This window comes from Melospiza melodia, chromosome W (genome assembly GCF_035770615.1).
Source record: "Melospiza melodia melodia isolate bMelMel2 chromosome W, bMelMel2.pri, whole genome shotgun sequence".
NCBI lineage: Eukaryota > Metazoa > Chordata > Aves > Passeriformes > Passerellidae > Melospiza > Melospiza melodia.
In genome coordinates this window covers 4,596,820-4,620,749 of record NC_086225.1, presented here as the reverse complement: position 1 = coordinate 4,620,749, position 23,930 = coordinate 4,596,820, and the positions used below count along the sequence as shown (strand labels likewise).

Below are 23,930 nucleotides of genomic sequence, written 5' to 3'. Positions count from 1 at the left end.
CAGCCTGAGGGCAAAACAGGCTCAAACAAAGGCATAAAGTAAATCTCTTATTAACAGAGTCAAAGGAGAATGATGTAAATTATTCTAATTATTGTAAAGTAAAATTAGCCCTTAAAATACCTTCCTCCCCTGCCCCCCGCCCCTCCCACCGACAGCACAGGGAGATGGTGTGGGGGTGTTTGGTCAGTTCATCACTAGAGATCTTTCTTCAGTTCATTTAGGGAGAGGAGTCTCTCTCTTCTGCTATGCTGTGGGGTCTTTCCCATGGGACACAGTTCTCAATGAACTTCTCTAGCATGGTTCTAATTTCACAAATAGCAGTCCCATTCAAGCTGCTGTAACATGAGTCCTTTCCACAAGCAAAACAGTCTTCCCAAAACTGCCATTGCGTGGGTCACTAGTCCATGGGGTGTAGTCTTTTAAGGATAAGTTGCTCTAGTGTGGAAGCAAGGGCTCTCTTTCCCTATCTCTGTCTCTCTCTTCTTAAATACATCATCACAGAGGCGTTACCAACCTCTCTAATATGCCAGCAGCATGTTCATCTTCAGAGCCATCAGAGATTGGCTCTGTTGGGTATGGTGGAAGCTTCTAGCAGCTTCTCACAGAAGCCAGTTCTATGGCTCCCCCCCCCCACTACCAAAAAACAGGTTGTGCTAAACCAGCACATCAGCACAAATCCAAAACACAGCTCCATATCAGCCACTGGGAAGAAAATTACCATACCTCAGGCAAAACCAGCACAGTGTCTAATTAAATAGATAGTTTGTTCTAAAAGTGCCAATTAATTTCTTGCAAATTCTGTCGTCATATTTTTTCTGAATTAAAAAAAATATATAAACTTTCTGCTTTGTTTCTCAATCCCGATTTCCTGATGGAACTAACTCTTGTGGAAGCATACAGCTCTTGCTATATGCTTTTTAGCTCAGTTGGAGTGTGCCTGTTTTAGAAATCGTATGTAAGCTTGTCAAGGTTTTGGGGAGATTTTTAAGTCGGTACCATAACTGGCAGATCAACTATAGGGCAGCTTAGGGGTTTAGAATCTCAAGTGCATGAGAAAGGTGAGGTATACAGTCTACCTTTTGATTCATATAAAGGTATTGTATTGAAGAGAAAGAGTGGAATTGATAATTTGACCAGCCATTTGAAACATTTAATAAGGAAATAAAAATGGACACTGAATTGTCTTTTGGGAACTTAGGGAGAAAGGAGTCATCTGGTATAAACACCAAACATTTTGAATTTTTACCAAGTCATGGATGTTATGTATGCTTCTGCTCCATATGTTGGCCCCATATGTTGTTTTCTGATCATAAGACATATTTATATTCGTCAGTCAATAAGCATACCCTGTGCACATACAGAGTACTGAAGATGTGATGTTTATTTTATGAAATTTAATGGATCTGAAATACCCTCACATCAACATCAGAAAACAAACAAAATAATTAATACCCATTTCAATTTCTCCCAGCTTTCTTATCTGATTAGGGACAGAAAAGAAGTTTTCAGACTAATTAAACATTTCAGCTGGGAATGGTGTGAATTTTGGAAGCCATTATTTTCTTGAACTTGTCCATCTTCCCCTTACTTATTATATTAGCTACAGTATTCTGTTTTGGAAGTTAAACAGAAATAAAACAAGTGATACAGTAGCAGAGACCACACCTGTGTCTGTCTGTCTGGGGATTACCATAAATTTCAGTATTTTCATTATTTGACTACTGTTCTTACTGAAGGGGACAACACTGTTCCAGTAATCCATTATTTTCTCTCTTGTTCTCCTTTGAATATGAGCTACCTCCTGCTATTTGTGCATCTAGTCCTATATAAACACTTCTAAAGCTTTTCTGAGTTCTTTTAAAGTTGGCATATATAAAATATCAGATATATTTCATGATCATTTTGTGTATATGTACAAAACTTTTTTTCACAAAAATTTGAAACAATTGGGTTTTTTTTCTTCTGTCTTTCAATTATTTTTTCATTCTTTTGAGCAAAATCCAATATAACCTAGTAAAAGCTCTATGACAGTTGCTTAGTCTATGAGAACTTTCAAGAGAATCACATTTTTCTGGGTGTTGGACCTGTGAGTTCTCTTTAGATGGTCACTGATGCTTCATTTTCAAGTCTATGCATCTAGGCAAGTTTGTCTGCCCAAATCAAGGCTCTGGCATGAGTACCTCTTCAGAGGACAGTAGCATTTGTATGAATGCACTGTTTTGAAATATAAGTGGAAAGTGATTTGCAGAAAAAAAGCTTACTCCACAACTTGCAAAAGTTGTAAAGCCAGTATGTTTATTACAGTGCCAGACGCATGTGGGGATCCCAGCATGTGGGGATTGTTCCCCCCAAAGGACATGTATGCCCCTGAGAATTTCCAAACCTTTTTTATCCCCCTTACTTGTACATATGCACAGAGTTTCACAATAGGTTAATGCATATTCATTTTACTGGTTTCGAGTTACAACTTGCATCTAGTTTTTATCAGTCCTTGTACAGAGAGAACTCTCTGGTCACCCTCTCCATCTCTTGCAGCCTCAGCTTTAGCTCTCGTCTTTGTTTCAAAGTTCAAGGGCCCCCCCCTTATCTTCCTTTTAGCTTGGAAGTTCGCATTCTTTTTCCTTGGCTGAGGCAGTTTTGCGAGCACAGGCTTTTTGTGAGAACAGGCAGTATTGAGCACAGCAGAGTTAACAGACTAAACAAGTTAAAGCAGCCTATTTCATCTATGCAAGCAAGCTACAGACTAAATAATTCAAAACAGCACATTTCACCTAAATCCGAAATGGATTTCTACCCTATTAAATTTCCACTCTGTTTCAAAAGGATGCTGGAGTTCTCATTCATTTATCATATAACACTTTAATATAGTGATGTGCATAGACCTTTTTTAGGATTGTCAATGAGAAAGTAAGAATTGTTACCAGGAAAAGCTATAACAGCAAATACAGTTATCACTAGTATTCAAGACTTCATTAGCTGTGCTGAATTTAATTTTTTTAATACATATTTGATGAATTGATAATTTCTTCACAACTTCTTTTGTATTTCACTTTGCTTAAAGACTACAATGGCAACATTTTTTAAACAGATAAAGTTAAAATTTGCTAAATATATAGCAGATAAAAATTAAAGGGGGCAGATGAAGTTAAAAATAGGTGCCTGTGTAGAGACATGGACTTCTTTTGGGCATGAGGCAGGAGAAGTCTTAAACTTTAAGATATGAAAAGTAGTCTGTTTTACTGTCAGTGAAGAGGGGTTTAGAAAGGCAAACAAATATAGATAATGAATTAGAGGATGTCCATGTTAATTTCAGTAACTTGGAGCTTAAATTTCTGAGGATTTTTTTTCCTTATGTCCTGACCTCCTCAGAACAACTTAAGTATTTTGTGTCAAATACTTGAATCATTAAGAAAATAAGTTTTCCTTGCCATTTACTTTTAGGAAGCTTTTCAATGTCAATTGGGGATTTTTAAGTGTTTTTCTATGTATATATTAGAGAGGCATCTGAGATATTAATGTATATGTTCATCTGATAAAATGTTAATGGACAAAAGTCTTTAAAAATAACAGTTAATAAGATTACATAAAGGCTGAACATTGTAGGATTTAGTTGACATATAATAATCACAGTTTTGAATTTATTATCCACAAAAATGTTCTACCCTTCTCAACCATTAATGACTACGGCAGATAATAAATTAGCATTTTAGAAGGCAATCTGAGTGAACTGACATAGAAGTCTAAAATCACAATTCCCATTATTATCATGCTGTAATTTCCCCACCCATGTTTATATTAACATGTACACTCATGATTATATGTATTAGTAATTAGTAATGCAGATTTGTTTAACATGCTTTGGTTGGGGCTGCTGTGGGAAAGATAACTTTTTTCAGTTATCAGTCAAAGCATTTTATTAAATGACTTTTCATATAGAAATAGTTTTTCAGTGAGAAGAAATGCATGACTGATCACACATTCAAACTGATGGGGGTGTGATTTTTTTGTCAATTAGCATTCCAGTTGTTAAATAGACCTGTAACTTCTGATTGATCATCCTTAGAAATGTAAGGAATGTAATTAATTAACCTTGATATGCACATAATATAATTTCAACGATATGTGCATAATTTCAAATGTTCAACTTATTTCTGTATTTTTTTCCAAAATGTCAAGGCTACAATTAAAAAGAAAACCCCACTATTTGGGATAACCACTATTTAATTTGAGATATATGATTAAAATACTTGCCAGTAAAGTTTCTGTTACTTCCCCAACATTCAGGGGGCTGTTTCACATAGAACATTTTGAAAGCCTGAGGACTCAAGCCTCTCAGAAGCCTGGGATTTTTAAAAATAAAATAAATTTGAATGAGAGGGAGCCCAGAAGTAGCTGAAAGTTTTCAAAATGAGCCAGACAAATGATTCATTGTCTAGAAAATCTGCCTTCAAGGTGAGCCATTAACTACATGTTAGAGAAGGTTAAGAGCTGCTTTGTCTATGGTTAGGTCCCTGCATGGGAAAAAGTTACCTCCCTCTCCCTCTAAATTATTATTACTTTGAAGTTACAGGGCTTCCAGGCAAAGATATGGGAAAAGGAATAACAGTTCTTTACTAGACTATATATATATATATATATATATATATATATATATATACACAAGACAAAACAAACAACAGCAAGAAAAAAAGAGAAAACCCAATGACAGCCTTTTCCCATCTGTTAAGCAAGTTTCCTTTTGGTGTAGTTATGACTCCAACCAAGCAGGGGGGGCTGTTGGCTCATGTCAAGGCAGAGGGGCTACAGCGACTCCCCTGCGGCTTCAGAGGGCAGCCAATGCAAGCCCTGAGCCTCTCCAGGAGGTAATGGCAGCCTCAGAGAGAGAGAGAAGGTGTGTAAGAGGGAGAGAGTATAGTTTTCCCTGGGTTCTCACATGCACGAAATGGTATCCTGGTGATGGCAGCAGCCGAGGTTCCAGTTAAATCAGCAGCTCCAGAGAAAGGGAGTGAGGAGTTGTGTGTGAGGGGGATCCGGTTTCCCCTGAAGCACCCATGCACATAGGCATGGGTCTTCCCAGCAAAGGCAAGTCCTAAAAAGTCCCCATCAACTGGCAGCTCCTGCAAGCAGCGAGCTCAGCCATGGGGGAGGCAAGAATTCCCCAGCAGCAAGGGTCCAGCACCAAAACCACCTGCACTGACCTGATCTCAGCCCAGCCAGCTGGCTCGCCCCTCAGCAAGCCAGTGCCTAATTCCCGATTCCCGCCCTCTCTCCCCAGAAGCTTTCACTGGAATGCAACGGTCGTTGCCAGTTCTTTTGTACCTTAATTGCCCATCATTCATTCTCCCCTTTCCTCTCAGCATCCCCCTTTTCAGGTAACAAATGGGAGAAAATTCACAGAAAAAACCAAACCCACAATACAGGTAAAGCTTAAAAGGCAACTCATCAAAATTTAGACAAGGAATACTGCAGAAAATGTTTAATAATGAAAATAATTACTGTTATAAATGATCAACAAGAAAGCCAAATTAATAAATGCGAAAGATTTTTTTCATGACCAAAATACGGTCCTCAAAAACCACAGTCAGAGACAGCGTCGAGCCTGGGATTGGCGCTGGGTGAACCGAGATCCAACCTCTATTGCATCGGATATCCCTCTGTTCACCCATGCTGTCTCCAGTGGGGCTGTTTTATACAGTTTTTTATGCCTGAGGCAGAGGTGCCCCGATTTCTTTTGTAACCCCGCATATGTATGAAGTTTTCTTTCACTGTGCAGGGTTGGACAATTGCTGTTTCCTGGGTAGTGGCGGGCGCTGATCATGTCAGGGGAAGTCGTGTATTCAGATGTATGTTTCTCCATGACTTCGGTTATCTTGATTGATGATATCTATCAAGTGCTGATCGTCCTTGGGTATTCCCTGATGGTTCTGGAGGAAACCTATCTCTGCGCCTGCCCGTGTTCTCTTATTAGTTAATGAGGCATTGTTCTCCTGCTGCCACCAGGAGTTTCAGAATTCCAATGTAGTAATCTGTCTCCAGGTTGTGGTCAGAGGCTCGTTGGATGTTAAATTCATTTTACAAATTTTATTTTATACATTTCCCCTTAAGCATGAATTATTTTACATTATATATTACAATTACTTTTGGAACAAGTTACTCTAGAATATGATGAATACTTATAATTTCAAATATAGATCAAAAGTCTTTCTGGAAGACCTGCTCTAGTTCAGTAATACTTCATGAGGTTAATGAAAGGTAAATTAAGGGTGAATTTTAGAGGCAATGAACATCTCTTGACCTACATTATTCAAAAAAATAAGACAAGCTGATCATAGTAATCATTAAGATCTCTGGCTTTAAAATCTATGGGTCTGTGGCCATGGGTATGCTGGCAACACCAAGATGAGTGGTGCAGTAGACACACCTGAAAGATGGGATGCCATCCAGAGGGACCTGGACAAGCTTAAATTCTGGCCCCATGAGAACCTCTTAAGTTTTAACAAGGCCAAGTGCAAGGTGTTGGTCAGGGGAATGAACTGATCGAGAACAGCCCTGCTGAGAAGGACTAGGGGTGCTGGTGGATGAGAGACTGGACATGAGCTCGCAATGTGTGCTTGCAGCCCAGAAAGCCAATGGTACCCTGGGTTTCAACAGAAGCAGCATGGTCAGCAGGGTAAGGGAGATCATTCTGCCCCTTTACTTCACTCTGGTGAGACCTGCCCTGGAGGCCACCAAGATAGATCTGAGGGCTGAAGCACCTCTCCTCTGAAGAAAGGGTGAGAGAGGTGGGGGTTGTTCAGCCTGGAGAAGAGAAGGCTTTGGGGAGATCTTATTGTGGCCTTCCAGTACCTAAAGGGAGCCAACAGGAAAGCCTGAGAGGGACATTTTACAAGAGCATGTAGTGACAGGATAAGGGGGAATGACTTCAGACTGAGAGTAGGTTTAGATTAGATATCAGGAAGAATTCTTTACTGTGAGAGTGGTGAGGCCCTGGCACAGGTTTCCCAGAGAAGTTGTGGCTATTCCATCCCTGGAAGCATTCAAGGCCAGGTTGGATGGGAGTCTCAGCAACCTTGTCTAATGGAATGTGTCCCTGCTCATAGTGGAGGGGTTGGAACTGGATGATTCTTAAGGTCCCTTCCAACCCTAACCATTCTGTGATTCTATGATTATATATATCTTCATGATTTATGATTTAAAAAAATTGGTTCTTTGAACAGGTCACAAAAACTTGTCTCAGTGAAATGAGAGGGTAGTGTAATAGGTGGAATGAGCACCAGGAGGCAGGACTTCAGCCCTGTAGTACTGCTGTAGAAAAGGTATTGTCAGAGTGGAGTGAGATTCAGAATTATAATTTAAATTTTGCATGATGTTATAATATCATGGTAAAATGGGAGAGTCTATGGTTGCACTATATAGTGAGTTGATCTTAGTATGATGAAATCCTAAACTTCTAATTTTTAATATACAGCGTCCTTTTAAATTTGACATTTTCTCTGATTGAATAGCTTGACTTAATATTATTTTCTACTGATGCAAGAAAAAAAACTGCATTCAAACATTATTTTGGCAATATTTCTTGCATACTCATCAGATCTAGTATGCTTTTATCAAAAGACATATTTCTAATAGTAAATAGTTGTAAGAAAGACTTCCTTTTTCATTGAGAGTTCCTACAGTAAGAATACTATTTGATTTGTTTATAAAAAGGGGAAACCACATTTTATTTATGCACTAAGTGAAATATAATTTAAATATTTTTCAGTTTTGTGCTGTATATTGAGTGAACTCAATAATGCAATTTACCAGTATAAACTCTGGATAATAGTGTAATAATTAAAGAAGTGTAGGGAAGATTTATTTTAAAGCTGTCAACAGTGGATATAAGTGGCTTTAAATGTACAGATACTGTTCCATTGCTTTTCTGTCTTTTCCATTTAATGTGGGTCATTATGTGCCTTCTTTTACTGTACATCCCATTGTCTCATTGACTTTCAATGGTTTTGCTATTTTAGCTCTGCATCTAAACTACAGTTAGATTGTAATTTTATTTTTATTGTTGTCATTGAATTAATAAGAGGCATTAATATGGAAGGGAAGAATAGGAATGGTTACGGTTGTCTTTATTCATTTGTATTAGGAGTAATACTACTGTATAATTAGTGGTTTATAATACTTTTTCCTTTAAAAGTATTATTTTGAACCCATCTGATTTTTTATTTTCTTTTAAGGATGGATCTTGCTGTCTGTGTAAGCCTCCAATTTTTGTTTACTTTGAGAGCTCTGGATATTCAAAGAATGCTCTAACAGGCTGTAGGGGGTGATATCCTGTACAATGAAGCTAATGGCAGAAAACTCACTGAATGACTGAGATTTTACTCTATGGTTGCAGAGAGCAGAAATTTTGCTTCTTATTCACACTCAAAGTGTGCACAGTTCTTTCTCAAATACTTAGAGGAAGAAACACAGGCATTTCCAAGGATTTTATTCTGGGGTTTTTTTCTATTCAAAACACTGAATGTTCAGTAATTTTTACTGTTTGCAATGTAGCTTACTAGTAAATCTACTTCTCTTATTTCATGAGTAGGAAGGAAAGTAAATTGGACTTTGAAAGTGGGATCCTGCAGTATATATGCAAGCAAAATGCCACTCTGACATCACTAAGAGGTTTGCCTTCATAAGGACTTAAGGATGAGGCCTTAAAGTAGAAAATATCCCTTAGCTCTGACCAAACTAGATATTTCTGTTGAACTTAAGGGAACCTATCAGAATTTTTCTGATTAGTCTTTTATACTGTCTTGAGTCATTTTCTAATGACATCTATTATCAGATTGAGATGGCGATTGAGACACTTCAAAAATCTGATGGTCTTTCTACTCACAGAAGCTCTCTTCTCAACAGCCATGTAAGTTGTCTCTTCTTTCATGAAAGCTAATCTCTATCTTGTTCTGCATGCTTAGCTTGCCTCTAAATGTTTGTTTTAATTTATTGCTATATTTACTTGTAATCTTTTCATTTTAGTTGCTTGTAATCTACATCTTATGTCACTATATTTTGTCAGGCAAAGTGTCATGACACACTGTAGAGTGCATTTCTTTTCTAGGTTCTGTATTGTGTTAACACAACTTAACAGATTTGTCTATTTTGCAGGTCCCAATGTAAATGTAAAAATAATAGCCAAATAAACCTTAGGTAGTCTGTGTTTGACATTCAAAATTAATTTTCTATAATTTGTGTACTTGATATAATAATTTAGGAGCAGGTAAAGGGGGAAAGAAGTATTGCACACAGTTTGGATAAAAATATACTTTGGATTTCTTTTCAAATATTTCTATTATTCTGAATAAGTTTAGTATAACAATTCCATAGATCCATCTCATGAGATTTAAAAATTAAAACAATCTGTTAGTGTCTAACATGTGTGCTTCTTCTGCCTTTTGCTTTGTTCTGTCTTTACAAATCCTGTAGTTAGCAATTTTCCATAATAAAAGGGTGAAGATGTTCGCATAAGAAGATGGTTGCAAATATAGTAGCAAAGCCATTAAATATAACTTTTAGGTAAAGGAGTAAGGCTCAAAATTAAATTTTCAGTTTGTTTTTAAATAGTGCTAGTCTTTCTTGAAATGTTGTGTAAACAAAATGGTTTTTCTTCAGCTAGTATAAATAGTTTTGTATTTTTAATTGCTGCTAAATTGCTGTACATACTGCATCCTTTTTGCTTCTCAGCCTTACTAACAAACATAAACCTACATATTTTTTCACATTCTTGTATTTCTTTACCACCGAAAATATTGATTGTAATATGAATGTATGAGTATATTGGGTAGTCTATACACTTATTTTGATTTGTTGACATTTCCCCCCCCCCCCCAAGAATGTGGTAATATGGAGGTGAATACCAAAAATATTTTGTAAAAGTTTATCATCATGGTAGAAAAAGACAGCCAGTACAATTTCTTGGAAGAGAATTTAGTTTTCTTAGAAAATGCTAAAATTAGCTAAAGGAAATTGAATTCTGTAAAGTGTGAAGAAAGAGATTTAGATCATGTTAAGACAACCTAGAAACATGCAAGGACAAATAATGCCTAACTAATCTAGTGGCCTTGCACAATGGAGCGACTGATTTGGTGGACAAAGGGAGAGATATGGATGCCACCTATCTAGACATCTGCAAGGCCTTCGATAACGCCCCCTACACCATTCCTGCTGCTAAATTTGAGAGAGATAGGTTTGATGTGTAGACTCTTAGATGGATAAGAAACTGGCTGGATGGCTGCATCCAAAGCATAACGGCAAACAGCTCAATGTCCAAACAAGGATCAGTAATGAGTTGTGTCCCTCAAGGGCCTGTACTAGGACCACTGCCATTTAATAACTTCATCAACAGCTTAGATAGTGGGATAGAGTGTGTCTAAGTAGGGCCACTAAAATGATTAGAGGGCTGGAACACCTCTCCTATGAAGAAAGGCAGAGAGAGTTGAGGTTTTTTAGCCTGGAGAAGGCTCCATGGAGACCTTATTGCAGCCTTTCTGTACTTGAAGGGGGCTTATGAGAAAGATGGAGAGAGACTTTTTACCAGGGCCTGTAGTGACAGCAAAAAGAGCAATGGCTTTAAACTGGAAGAGAATAGATTTAAACTGAACATAAGGAAGGAAGTTCTTTACAATGAGGATGGTGAGACATTGAAACAATCAGGTTGCACAGAGAGGTTATGGCTGCCCCGTCCCTGGAAATGTTCATGGTCAGGTTGGATGGGCCTCTGTGCAACCCTATCCAGTTGAAAATGTCCCTAATCACTGAAGGGGAATTGGACTTGACAACCTTTAAAGTTCCCTTCCAACCCAAACCATTCTATGATTTTATGAAAATATGTTTCTAATAAGGAGATTTGCATCTGTCTGTTATGGTAGTCTTATTCTGATGTTTCTTAAATATTCTGAGGTATTTTCAAAACTACTGAAAGACAAATAGAGGATCTATTGTGGATTCTGTGGGGAAAAAAAAGACCTCCAGGTGTCTTGGTGTAATAAATGTTCTTTCCTAGCCTCAGTCATTTTGGAAGAAATTAATGAAACTCAGATTAAACACTGGATATTTTCCATTTCTTAGAAACTTTTATTGAGTTGTGACTCAAATAAGGACAGTAAATATGGTTTTAGTCCTATCTTCTTCCTTAAGCTGGTATTTTTTTGCCTTAAATAATACCTTGTGGAATCGTCTGATTCCTTCCCCCTCAGGGAAATCCTCAGAGCCCTCCCTTGGAGAGACTTACCATAGAGTCTTTCCCCACCTGGGCAGACAGAAAGGTCTTCCTCATGGACTCTTGCTTAACAGCAATCCATCCCAGTTCATTTCCCCATATGTCCCAATTTCCCCTGGTTTCTCCTTTCCCTGTTTCCTCATTGGTTGTGGCATCCCTGGTGGCCGGCCCCATCTTCCCTAAAAGCCAATCACCTTTGCCCTGCCCGTTGTACCACCCCCATGCCCTCCCCTACTTAAATCTTGTGCATAGCACATGGTTCATTTTTTGTCTCTGGTTTCCCTTCGGTGTGCTGAAATAAACCTCACTGGAACTGACCATATAAAAGGCTCTTCTGCCTGTCTTCACTGAGCTTGCCGTGGTGTGTGTGTACTTGACTGCTTTGCCTGAATGGTTACCCAAGTGGCTTTTCCATAGGAGACGCTTACTGGGGAATATAGGTAGCAGCAACCACTATCTAAACCCCGCACTGCTACAATATCTGTTTATTTTAATGGTTTAAAAAAAATACTATTTTTTATTTTCTTTCCTGATTTCTTTCTGTATGTGATTGAGTTGACTAATTTATAATCTAATGATTTTTAAATACTGGAGTTCCATTGAAGTTGTAGTCAATTTACCCCTTCTGCATAAACCATTTCATACCATTCTAATGTTGTTAATATTATAAATCAACAGGTCAAAGTGTAAACAATTCAATTTTAGAATTAGATTTCTGTAAATACAAAAATGTATTTAAGGCTGTTTGCAATAATGTTATCATGTCTGCAGATTATTTACTTTTTTACATGGCATTAAGCTATTGACATTCTTCTTTGAAGGCTGTATCCTGCCAAATAATCATTTCAACCATTTTTTATTGAAATATTTCACCGTGGAGCAAATATCCTTACTTTGTACTTATCTTGGGTTTTGCTTTCCCATTGTTGGCTAATGCCAAGCTGTGGTTGAAAGAATATCTGTCAAATACAGATCATTAGTAAAATGCACTGAAATGAATCCTAATAAATTATAATAAATCTAGAAAAGAATTTAATACTATATTTAGAAGTTAAATTGGAAATAATTTGGGGGTTTTGTCAGTATTTTTTTTCTTTGTGAGATAAAACAACTTGCTCATATTTCATAAACTAATTGATATAGCTTAAATGATAAGTTTGAAGGCTATAATTAAGATATAGTGAAATGGTTTTGATAATACACTCATGTAAAGGTAAAAGTTTAAAATATTTTTCCTAGGCTTGGTTTCAAGTTGATAAAACATTGTGAATGTTAGGACTACATTTATACCCAGAAGTTGATATAAGGATGATCTGCACTTTTTAATGTTTATTTAAAGTGCAACATTATCTACATCCATTTTGCAAACAGCTAGATCGTGCTTCTCCTACATCTTTACACAGAGCTCTTGTTTAGAAACCTAAGCATGATAGTTCTGGTAATGTTTTCTATAAGAAAGTAAACATGAAGATGTTCTTTGAAAGGTCTTGAGTAAATGTTTTCCTAATTTTTTTTCGTTTTTCATGTATTGTGTTCAGTAAATTGCTCACAACTGACTTAAACAGGACTGTATGTTCAATATATTCATTATAATCTAATTTTTACTAATAGTTCTGCAATAAAGAAGAGTCAGAGTGGAAACTTATTTCAAGAGTAATGGGCACTAAAATATTGGTATTCTTGTTCTGTAAATGACAAGTTATATGGAACATTACTAGAACAGAATTAGTTCAGTGATCTATTAGTTAGTAGCCCTGCAGAGTAGCATATTCAATGTCACATAATTATCTATTTTACTGTACTTTAAACACATATCTTGGTCATATTAATTACTTTGGTGGTCTAAAGTGAAATGAATTAAACAATCGTGTGAGGGTCCAGCATATTGGAATAAAACTTTGTTTGAAATGCCAAACCCAAATCCATAGTTTGGGGATTTATTGGATGCTCAAACTAAGTCCAGACTTTTTGTAAGATTTGTGAACCTGGAAAATTTGGATGTTCATTCTAATTCATTTTGGCATAATTACTTTCTTAACTAATTAGTAAATACAAGACAAAAACAAAATTTGGAAATTCAAGTGGAAATTAAAGGGAAATTCCAAGGATATGAAACCATGGCGGAAGGAAGGGTTAAGCTAAATAAAATGATTGTATCCTCAAAAATCTGAAATCCCATAAGTTAAATATAGAATCATAGGATCATTTAGGTTGGAAAAGACCTCTAAGATCATCGAGTACAACTGATAACACTGCCAAGTCCACCACTAACCCATGTTCCTAAATGCCAGAGCTACATGTCTTTTAAACACGTCCAGGGTTGTGACTCAACCACTTCACTGGGCAGCCTGTTCCAATGCTTGACAATCCTTTCAATGAAGAAATTTTTCCTATATTTCCATTTACTCTTGTCCTACTGCTTGTTACTTATGGGAAGAGACTGACACCTACATCACTACAAGCTCCTTTCAGGCAGTTGTAGAAAGAGTGATAAGATCCCCTCTGAGCCTCCTTTTCTCCATGCTAAACAACCCTAGTTTCTACAGCTGCTCCTCATAGGACTTGTGCTCCAGACCCTTCAGCAGCTTCATTGCTCTTCTTCAGACACACTCTAGCTCCTCAGTGTCTTTTTTGTAATGAGTGGCCCAAAACTGAACACAGGATTAGAGGTTTGGCCTCACAGTTGCTGAGTACAGGGGGGCAATCACTTGTCACAGACATCTTTTATGAAAAATACTTTCCTTAGGATTTTTCCTCCTGAGAAGCTGAGAGGCCTCAGGAACAAAATGTAAACAATGGTTATCTGCTGCTGTGGAATGCAACAGGTGAATCTTTGATTGGCCCATGTTGGTTGTTTCTAATTAATGGCCAATCACAGCCCAGCTGGCTCGGACAGAGTCCAAACCACAAGCCGTTGTTATCATTCTTTCTTTTCCTATTCTTAGCTAGCCTTCTGATGAAATCTTTTCTTCTATTCTTTTAGTATAGTTTTAATATAATATATATCATAAAATAATAAATAAAGCCTTCTGAAACATGGAGTCAAATCCTCGTCTCTTCCCTCATCCTAAGACCCCTGTGAACACAGTCACAATCACTCCCCTAGCCCTGCTGGCCAAATTATTGCTGATACAAGCCAGGATGCCATCAGCCTTTTTGGCCAAGTGAGCACACACTGGCTTGTTCAGTCAGCTGTCAACCGGCACCAGGTCCTTTTCTGACCAGCAGTTTTCCAGCCACTCTTACCCAAGCCTGTAGTGCTGCATGGGGTTGTTGTGACCCAAGTGCAGGACCATGCACTTCACCTTGTTTAGCCTCATGCAAGCTCTGCATAGCCTTCCTACCCTCCAGCAGATTAACACTCCCACCCAACTTGGTGTCATCTGCAAACTTACTGAGGGTGCACTCAATCCCCTTGTCCAGATCATTGATAAAGATATTAATCAGAACTGGCCCTGATACTGAGCCCTGGGAAGCACCAAGCCACCAAATGGATGTAATTCCATTCACCACCACTCTTTTGGCCCACCCATCCATCCATCCATGCATCCATCCATATTTTTACCCAGCAAACATAAGCAGCCAGCTTCTTCAGGAAAATGCACTGGGAGACACTGTCAAAGGCCTTACTAAGGTTCAAGTAGACAACATCCACAGCCTTTCCTTCATCCACTGAGTGTGTCACCTTGTCATAGAAGGAGACCAAGTTAGTCAAGCAGGACTTGACTTTCCTAAACTAGTTCTGACTGGGCCTGATCCCCTGGGTGTCCTGTACGTACCACAAGATGGCAGTCAGGATGATCTGCTCCATAATGTTCCCTGGCACTGAAGTCAGACTGACAGGCCTGTAGTTCCCTGGATCCTCCTTCTGGCTCTCGTTATAGGTTTGCTAACTTCTAGTCAAGTAGGACCCCCCCCATTAGTCAGGACTGCTGATAAATAAAAATTATAAAAATATTTCCTTTTTATTTTTTTTGTTTTCTTATACTGGTAAATGTCATTAAAATTACCATTTTACTTAAGTTTAGTGTACATGACCCTGAGATTAGCTCAGTTGGTTAGAGCATGGTGCCAATTACACCAAGGTTGCGGGTTCAATCCCTGTATGGGCCATTTACTTAAGAGTTGAACTTGATCCTCATGGGTCCCTTCCAACTCAGAATATTCTGTGAAGCTATGTTAGTTACTATTTGTTATATACAGAGGTACAGTCATGTATTAGAAACTGTTTGCCTAAATGCTTCCAAAATTACTCACCAAAATTCTGCAATAGATTACACAGGAAAAAAAAAAGTTGATTTTGTTCCTCTTGGAAGCAAACAGGCTACAACAGAAAGGGATTGAGCCCATGATGCTTTATAGCTATACAAGTTATTTTTCATATCATCTAGATTGCTTTTTACCTTATATTTGATAGTTTCTTCTTTGTATTTGGAAGACAATAAACCCTATTCAGTTAAATGTAGTACTGGGGTTTTTTATTTGTATTTTTTTTAATTCCATGTGAAGAGAAATAGTATATCATTCCAGAATTTAAAATGTATTAACTTAGTTCTATTAGGGGTTTTTTTTGAATGCAATAAGTATAAATTACATTGGTTATTTTATTTCTTTGGAGTTCTAGCAATTTTTCTCGAAAGCACAAATAACTTCATAAAATGTTAATGTATGGTACTGAATCTGAAATATTTTTAGAAGTGGAGCTATCTGAGCTCACAGGTGCCATGAGTCTTGTTATTTCCTTGTAAACCTAAAAAAAAATCCATAACTAAGGCATCATGGCATATCTAGCATTGAAAGAGATTTAAAAAGATTATATTTGCTCAAAGAACAGTCACTGTATTAAACAGGCCTTGAGTGGTCTAAAAAATATCAGTTCTATGTTGTACAATTAAGTGGGGGTTTTCAGTAGAGTAATAATGAATTTATATATGTTCACTCTTTCATATTTGACCTAGCTCCAATGGCTTTTAGACAACTATGAAACTGCAGAAGGAGTGAGTCTCCCCAGAAGTACCCTTTACAACCATTACTTACGTCATTGTCAGGAGCACAAGTTAGATCCAGTCAATGCTGCCTCCTTTGGAAAACTCATACGGTCAATCTTCATGGGATTACGGACCAGAAGACTGGGAACCAGGTTTGTGTTAATAAAATCTTCAAGTTTAACAGAAAAATATCAATAATAATCATGAGCATGAAGCTCATATGTTAAAAACAAGCAAGGAAATAAGCAAATAAAAATATTTAAAACCTTTGTGTTAAGGGAGTTGCCAAATCCAACAGACTTCAGGACTCAGGGGACTCCTGGTCTGCTATAGCCAGATTCTGTGTACTCTTATGACCCAGATATCTTCCATCTCAGTCCGATCAATGCAGTTACTGCTGTTTCCATTTGCAGCTCTAGATAGCAGTGAGACTGAACATGTGTTCCAAAGATGCAGACAAACACACACATGACACTAACACAGCTAACCACAGAAGCTAACACAGGGCAATGCCTTTACCAGCACCCATATAGACACTCATGAACATGAATACAGACAGCCCAGTTCTGTTCTTTCTTTCCAGTTGACCAGGACTGAAGTTGATTAGTGAAACATTCACAAATCCTCACTCACAAGCATACCCCATTTATGGAATTGTTTTATTCACCATGACTGCGTAAGTAATTTAGTTGATTTTTTTATTTACCTTATTCTATTTAAATGAAGCCCAACAGTAAAGTGCCAGAAAATATAGTTTAAGTGAACTGATTTTCAGAAGCTGGTGAAGTTATATCAGTTTTACACCAGAGTGAAAGACAAGCCTAACTTTTATGTACTGTTTTCCAGTCAAGGCAAATGCTAATGTGTGATGTATATACTAAAGAAACAATGTTATTTTTGTTCTTTCATGAAGGGGGAACTCTAAATACCATTATTATGGGATTCGTGTCAAACCAGATTCTCCCCTTAATCGGTTACAAGAGGACATGCAATATATGGCTATGAGACAGCAACCCATGCAGCAGAAACAGAGGTATAGTGTTATATGAAACTACCTTTTCATATTTCTAGATCTTGGAACCTTACTTGTCTGCATTTATGTGGCAAAGCTGAATCTCTAATGGAAATTTTTGAACTTCTCTTGGAAAAAATAAAGGTTTGTCAGTTCAGCAGTTGATATCACTGGAGTCTGATATCAGTAGACATATCTAAAAACTCATAAATTTGAAAAATTGATTTAAAAAGTAAGATATGATTCAATTCTTCAGAACAGACACTTCTTGGTGGTTTTGGGTTATTTGATCAAAAGATGGGGAAAAACAGTAATAGGAGCTTTGAGTTTCAAATTCTGCTGGTAATTTTCATCTCTTTATTCAGCACATATAAAAAATGATAGAAGAACTTGTGGTTAGGTTCAGCTTTGTGTTGATGTCCTCCTCCTGGCAAGAACTGATGCATCAAACTCCTGGACTTGAGCAGAGAAGACTTGGGCCTCTTCTGGGCTCTGCTTGGAATAATCCCTTGGGAGACAGCCCTACAGGGCAAAGGGGTCCAGAAGAGCTGTTTTATTTTTCAAGGATCACCTTGAAGCTTAAGAATGGTCCATCCCAACATACAGGATGTCAAACAAAGGTAGAACGAGGCCTGCATGGATGAACAAGGAGCTCCTGACAAAGCTCGAATATATAAAGAAAGTATACAAGAGGTGGAAGCAATGCCAGGGAACCCAAGAGGAATATAGAGTCTGTCTGTAGACTCTGTATAAACTGTCTGACTGTGCAGGGATGATGTTAGGAAAGTCAAAGCCTACCTATGAAGGACAAGAAGATTATTGGGAGTTGTCAGCATGTATTTACAAAGGGGAAATCATGCTTGACCAACCCAATAGTCTTCTAAAATGAGGTGAATGGCTCCGTGGATGAAGAATGAGCAGTGGATTATGTCTATATTGACTTTAGCAAGGCTTTCAATACTGTCTTCCTGTCAGGGAGCAGCAAGGGCTGTCTTCTCCTTAAGGAATGGGGAGTTGGGAGTTGAGTACCATAGTATACACAGCAGAGACCTCACCAGCCTAGGCCTAGTCCTGCAGGATCCAAGTGAAATAAGCAGGGAAGATCTGGAGATGGGAGTCAGATTCAACCGAGAGTCCAGATCATCAGACAAATTTGTGGTGATGATACAGGTGCAAGGTCCAGCCAGGAAGTCAGTCCACAAATCAGACTCAGGTCTGGTGAGGACAACCAGGGCCAGACGCAGTCCACTGATCATTGGGTAGGTCCCTAGGGGCAAGACAGGTCCAAGGTCAAGACAGAAAGCAAATCCATAATTTGGGGTCCAGGTCAATGGGCCATACCAGTCACAGGTGTGGGTGTGGCTGAGATAGAAATCAGTAATCCTGCAGCACAGGTATCTTATCAATGTGTATAAATTCGTGATGGGAGGGAGTAAAGACAAAGCCAGACTCTTCTCAGCAATGCCCAGTAACAGGACAATGAGCAATGGGCACAAACTGAAAAAGAGAAAATGTAATTTAGTTGAAAAGCACCTCTGGCAATTGTCTAGTCCACACACACACACCTGCAGCACAAAGCAGTGTCAGCTAGAACAGGTTGCCCAAGCCCATGTACAGTTGGGTTTTGAATTTCTCTAAAGGTGGAGACTCCACAAACTTACTGGGCAAACTGTATCAGTGCTCAACCAGCCCTAGAGTAAAAAAACCCAAGAATTTTCTTATGTTTAAGCAGGATTTCCTGCAATTCAATTTGTGCCCATTGCTTTTTGTCCTTTCACTGGATACTAATGAAAATAGTGGGGATCTGCTTTATTTATTCCATCCCAACAGTATCTCTATAAAGTAGTTTTGAAGATCTGTGTTCATCCTCTAAATCAATTCAGGGGTGCAAAGATTTCGGTGAAATAAATTTCCAAATCCCAGGCATTCTAAATAGATGAAACGCAGAGAGTAGGGAGCTAGCATGACTGTGTGATATTTACAAGGTAAAAAACTTAGTACTGTCTGTTTCCTGTGCAAAATCAGATATACTAATATACTTTTCAGAAAAGAGGTGCTTATCCAACAGAAAAATAAGAAATTTTCATTGAAAAAATTGGGAATCCATGAACCAACTGCTACCTACACAATGTTTTGTGCAAAAACTGACAAATTTGAAGGTTTTGATGTAAATCTTTGATGGAAAAATAGTTTAAAAGCAAGATCAGATGTATTCCTAATGTTTTTATCACAATGAACTGTGGTTTACATAATAGTAATTTTAAACAAAAGTTTAAATATATATATAAAACACCAGCATTTCTTATTCTTACATGTTTAATACAATTTTGCTGTTCTCTAGCATGCAGAAATATTTCATTTTACTTTTTATTTCTGTTTATATTCTTATTCTTCAGGGTTTAGGATACTTTTGGTCAGATTTTCCTCTGAAATGTATATGGGGGAAAGCTTGACCCATATAGTTGCTTGTTTATTTTAATGGATATAAAGATTCTCATGTATGTACTAGACCACAGAGGTTAATGCTTGGGAGGTGGGGGACAGGATAAAAGAGCTACATGTAAGAAAAACAAACCAAAAAAAGCATGCATTAAGCTGCATTACATTTTTTAAACACTATATTTCTGAACTAAGACTTCTGCCACAGTTATGAATCATGTTTAGTATTTGAGAATTTTGGTATATAACTGTATATTTGTATAAATTTTATCTCACAGTCTTCATAAATCTATCGTGTTTTTACATGATATAAAGGGCTTAATAATATAGCTTGAGTCATTAGGAGCAATCTTTATTATTTAGTTTTATGAATATTTCTAATTTTATTTAAAAACTAAAAAAGTTTTAATTTACATGCAATAATTTTTTTAAAAAAAGATATTCAGAGCAAAGAGAATCTAAGAATCATTAATGTTTCCTTCTCCTTTCTGATAACTCAAGCTGGGACATATTTTTCTCCTTTAGAATCATCTGACAACTGTGTTTGCTTTTTCTGTTAAGATGTACAAATTTTACCCCCTCTCCATCAATCACATTGAATCAGATAGACACTTTGAGTTCTTGACTTCTTGACAAAGTATAGGCTGAATTTATGCTACAGAACACTTTTTCTCATTCTTTCTTAATTTGAAAGGTCATGCAACTTTCCTACTTGTGTGACGCTGCATTCCCAGAATTACAGGATATGATGAGTTGAACAGGACCAACAAGGATCATCGAGTCCAACTCCTGGCCCTGCACAGGACCATCCCCAAGAGTCATACCATGTGCCTGAGAGTATTGTCCAAATACTTAGTGAACTCTGTAAGGCTTGGTGGTATGACCACTTCCTTGGGGAGCCTGTTCTTTCTAGTGCCCAACCACTCTCTGGGTGAGGAACCTTTTTCTCATATCCCACCTAAACCTCCCCTGACACAGCTTCAGGCCCTTCCCTTGGGTCCTGTCACTGGTCACCACAGAGATCAGTGCCTGCCCCTCCTCTTTCCCTCACAAGGAAGTTGGAGACTGCAATGAGGTCCCTCCTCAGTCTCCTCTTATCCTGGCTGAACAGGCCAAGAGACCTCAGCTGCTCCTCACACAACTTCCCCTCAAGGCCCTTCACCATCTTTGCTGCCCTCCTCTGGACACTCTAACAGCTTAATATCTTTCTTATATTGCAGTGCTCAAAACTGCACACAGTATTTAAGGTAAGGCCGCACCAGTGCAGAGCAGAGTGGGACAATCACCTCCTTTGACTGGCTGGCACTGTTGTGCCTAATGCACCTCAGGACATGGTAGGCTCTCCTGGCTGCCAGGGCATACAGCTGACTCATGATAAACTTTCCATCAACCAGGACCCCCAGGTCCCTTTCCACGACACTGCTTTCCAGCATCTCATTCATCAGTCTGTCTGTACATCCAGGGTTGCCCCATCCCAGGTGCAGAATCTGGCACTTTCCCTTGTTGAACTTCATATGGTTGGTGATTGCCCAGTCCTCTAATTTGTCAAGGTCTCTCTGGCTTTGAGGGAGTCGAGACCTCCTCCAGTTTTGTATCATCTGCGAACTTGCTTAGTATATCTTCCCCTCCTGCATCCAAGTAATTTATGCAGATGTTGAAGAGCACAGGGAGGAGGATGGAACACTGTGGAACCCCACTAGATGCAGGACGTCAGTGTGATGTCATCCCATTCACTATAAGCCTTTGTGCCCGACCCATGAGCCAGTTGCTCACCCATTGCATGATGTGTTTATCCAGCTGTAAGATAGACATTTTGTCCAGAAGGATCTTGTGGAAGACACTATCAAAAGCTGGGCTGAACTCCAAAAAGATTACATCAAGTGGCTTCCCTTGATCACCTATCTGGATTATCTCATCATAAAAGGAAATCAGATTTTACAAGGAGGACTTTCCTCTCATAAAGCTTTTCTGGCTGTGACCAATGACTGCATTGTCTTTCAGGTGTTTTTCAATACCTCCCAGAATGATCTTCTCCATAACTTTACTAGGCACCTAAGTGAGACTAACAGGCCTGTAGTTTCCTGTCTTGGTTTGAAAAGACAGATGTCTGCTTAAGGAAGGTAGGAGCCTCCCCTGAAATGGAAAATGTAAACCCCCTCCCTCTGAATTGTTATAATTTTGAAATTAAAAGGCTCTCAGGCAAAGATATGGGGATAGGAATAACAGTTCTTTACTAGGAAAACTACAAAATACAAATGCAATAATACAAACAAAAAAAAAACCCCAAAACACTGACAGAGTCAGAATACAACTTGACACCCTGTGGGTCAGGGTGTTGGTAGCAGTCCAATTACATGGTGGCTGCAGTCCTCCTGGAGTGACAGGTGTGGTTCTGTTGAAGCAGTGATCCTGTAGAAGGGTGTAGGTTTCCTCTGAAGGTCCAGTGGTGGTGTAGATGGGCCTGGTCTTCCTCTGGGAATCCAGTGGAGAAGACAGCTACTCCTCTGGGAATCCAGTGGGAAAAGGCTGCTCTGGTGTTCCAAAATCTCAGATTATATCCAGGTAGGAATGCTTGGCTCCTCCCCCTGGGCGGAGCATCTCACAATGGGATGATGTAATTTTATCAGTCATGCAGTGAGACTCAATGGCCCATTAACAGAAGCTATCTCCCCAGAGGGAGGATTGGTTTGTGGAAGAGATAAAGAAAACTGCCCAATTAACAGCAGGTAGATGCCCCACCTCTAACAGATGGCAAATAGAATACACACTTATCTTACAGCTCAGGACATTTCCACGGACCTTGTCCAGGTTTAGAGCAAATTTGGGGAAGAATCTCCCAAAGGAGCTCCGGTGGGAAAAGCAGATCCAATCGGCCCCTCCCCCCAACTGGTCCGGGGGGGAAAAAATACCTCCTTGGAGAAAGGTGGAAAAAAACTGTTTATTAAACAATAAAACCAAAACAATATCAAACAATGAGACCCCTTGCCACTCTAAAAGAGATGACAAACTGAGAAAACCCCGGGTTGTAGCTTGGCTCACTCAGTCTCTGATCAGTCCCTCTGGTGTTGGAATTGTCGCAGGCCAGGCCTGGCCCGGTGGGCCACAGCTGCAGCTGCCAGTGCTCTCCTGGGTGTTCAGTCCAGAGCAGTTTCAAGAGGTCCAAAGAAAAAGGAAAAAAAAAAACAGTCCAGGAAAACTTCTCTGCCTCAGCTAGCTAAACTAAATAAAAGCAAAGGAGAGCTCTGTCCTGCTGTCTGTTCATCCACAGACAACACAGTCCAGGAGCAGGAATGTGGAGGAGGAGTGCAGTGTCTGAAAACAAACTGCGCGCTTCTTCTCTCCCCCCCTTCACTCTCTGGAACACTCTTAAAGGTACAAAACTTATTATTCAACATAAACAGAATGAGATGATTTGGGATAAAAGCATCATATAGTCAACCCAGGACAGACCTCCTTCTTGCCCTTCTTGAAAATCAGGACAACATTCACCAGCTTCCAGTCAGCTGGGACTTCTTCGGATTCCCAAACTGCTCAAAAATCCTTGAGAGATTTTGCAATGACATCAGCCAGCTCTTTGAGGAGCTCAACTCCAGTTGAGGTTTGACCATACAGATTTTCTCCCAACAGTGGTGAGCAGCATCTCTGTATTCTTCACATGTCCCCTGACCTTGCTTCCACTGGCCATACCCTTCTTTTTGGCCTTATTTCCAAGAGAAGATCCCTGTTCAGCCAAGCCAGTCTTCTGCCTTGCCTGCTTGACTTCCAACATTTGACAATCACCTGCTCCTGTGCTTTTAACCGGTGGTGTTTAAAAAGTGACCAGCACTGATGGACCCAGCACCTGCAAAAACATTTTCCCAGGGGACCTTATTCACTAATTCCCTGAGCAACCTGAGGTCTGCTCTCTTCATGTCCAGAGTTGAGGTTTGATGGACCTTTTCTCCTGTCAACAGAGATTTTAAAATCTATCTCTTTGTGATTGCTGTGGCCAAGACAGCTGCCAATCTCCACTTTGCTCATGAGTTCCACTCTGTTGACAAGCAGTACGTCAAGGGGGGGCATCTTTCTGAGTCAGCTCCCTAAGGACCTGTTCCATAAAGTTGTCATTCAGCTTTCTTAGGAATCTTCTGGTCCTGTTTGTACCATCTGTGTGATGGTGCCAGTTAATTTCTAGCAAGTTGAAGCATCCCATAAAGATAAGGACAGTTAACTTGGAAGCATCATTGTCCTGGCT

General features: G+C 38.9%; 1 protein-coding gene across 1 annotated transcript in view; it reads left to right on the top strand.

Annotated features, from left to right (window-relative positions):
• LOC134431474 (transcription factor RFX3-like) overlaps positions 1-23,930 on the top strand; it is a 142,243-nt gene that overhangs the window by 57,035 nt on the left and 61,278 nt on the right. The window contains exons 4-6 of the mRNA XM_063179485.1: positions 8,828-8,902; positions 16,216-16,397; positions 17,159-17,278. Of these exons, the coding sequence (XP_063035555.1) occupies positions 8,828-8,902; positions 16,216-16,397; positions 17,159-17,278 (377 nt within the window). The remainder of the gene's footprint in view (positions 1-8,827; positions 8,903-16,215; positions 16,398-17,158; positions 17,279-23,930) is intronic.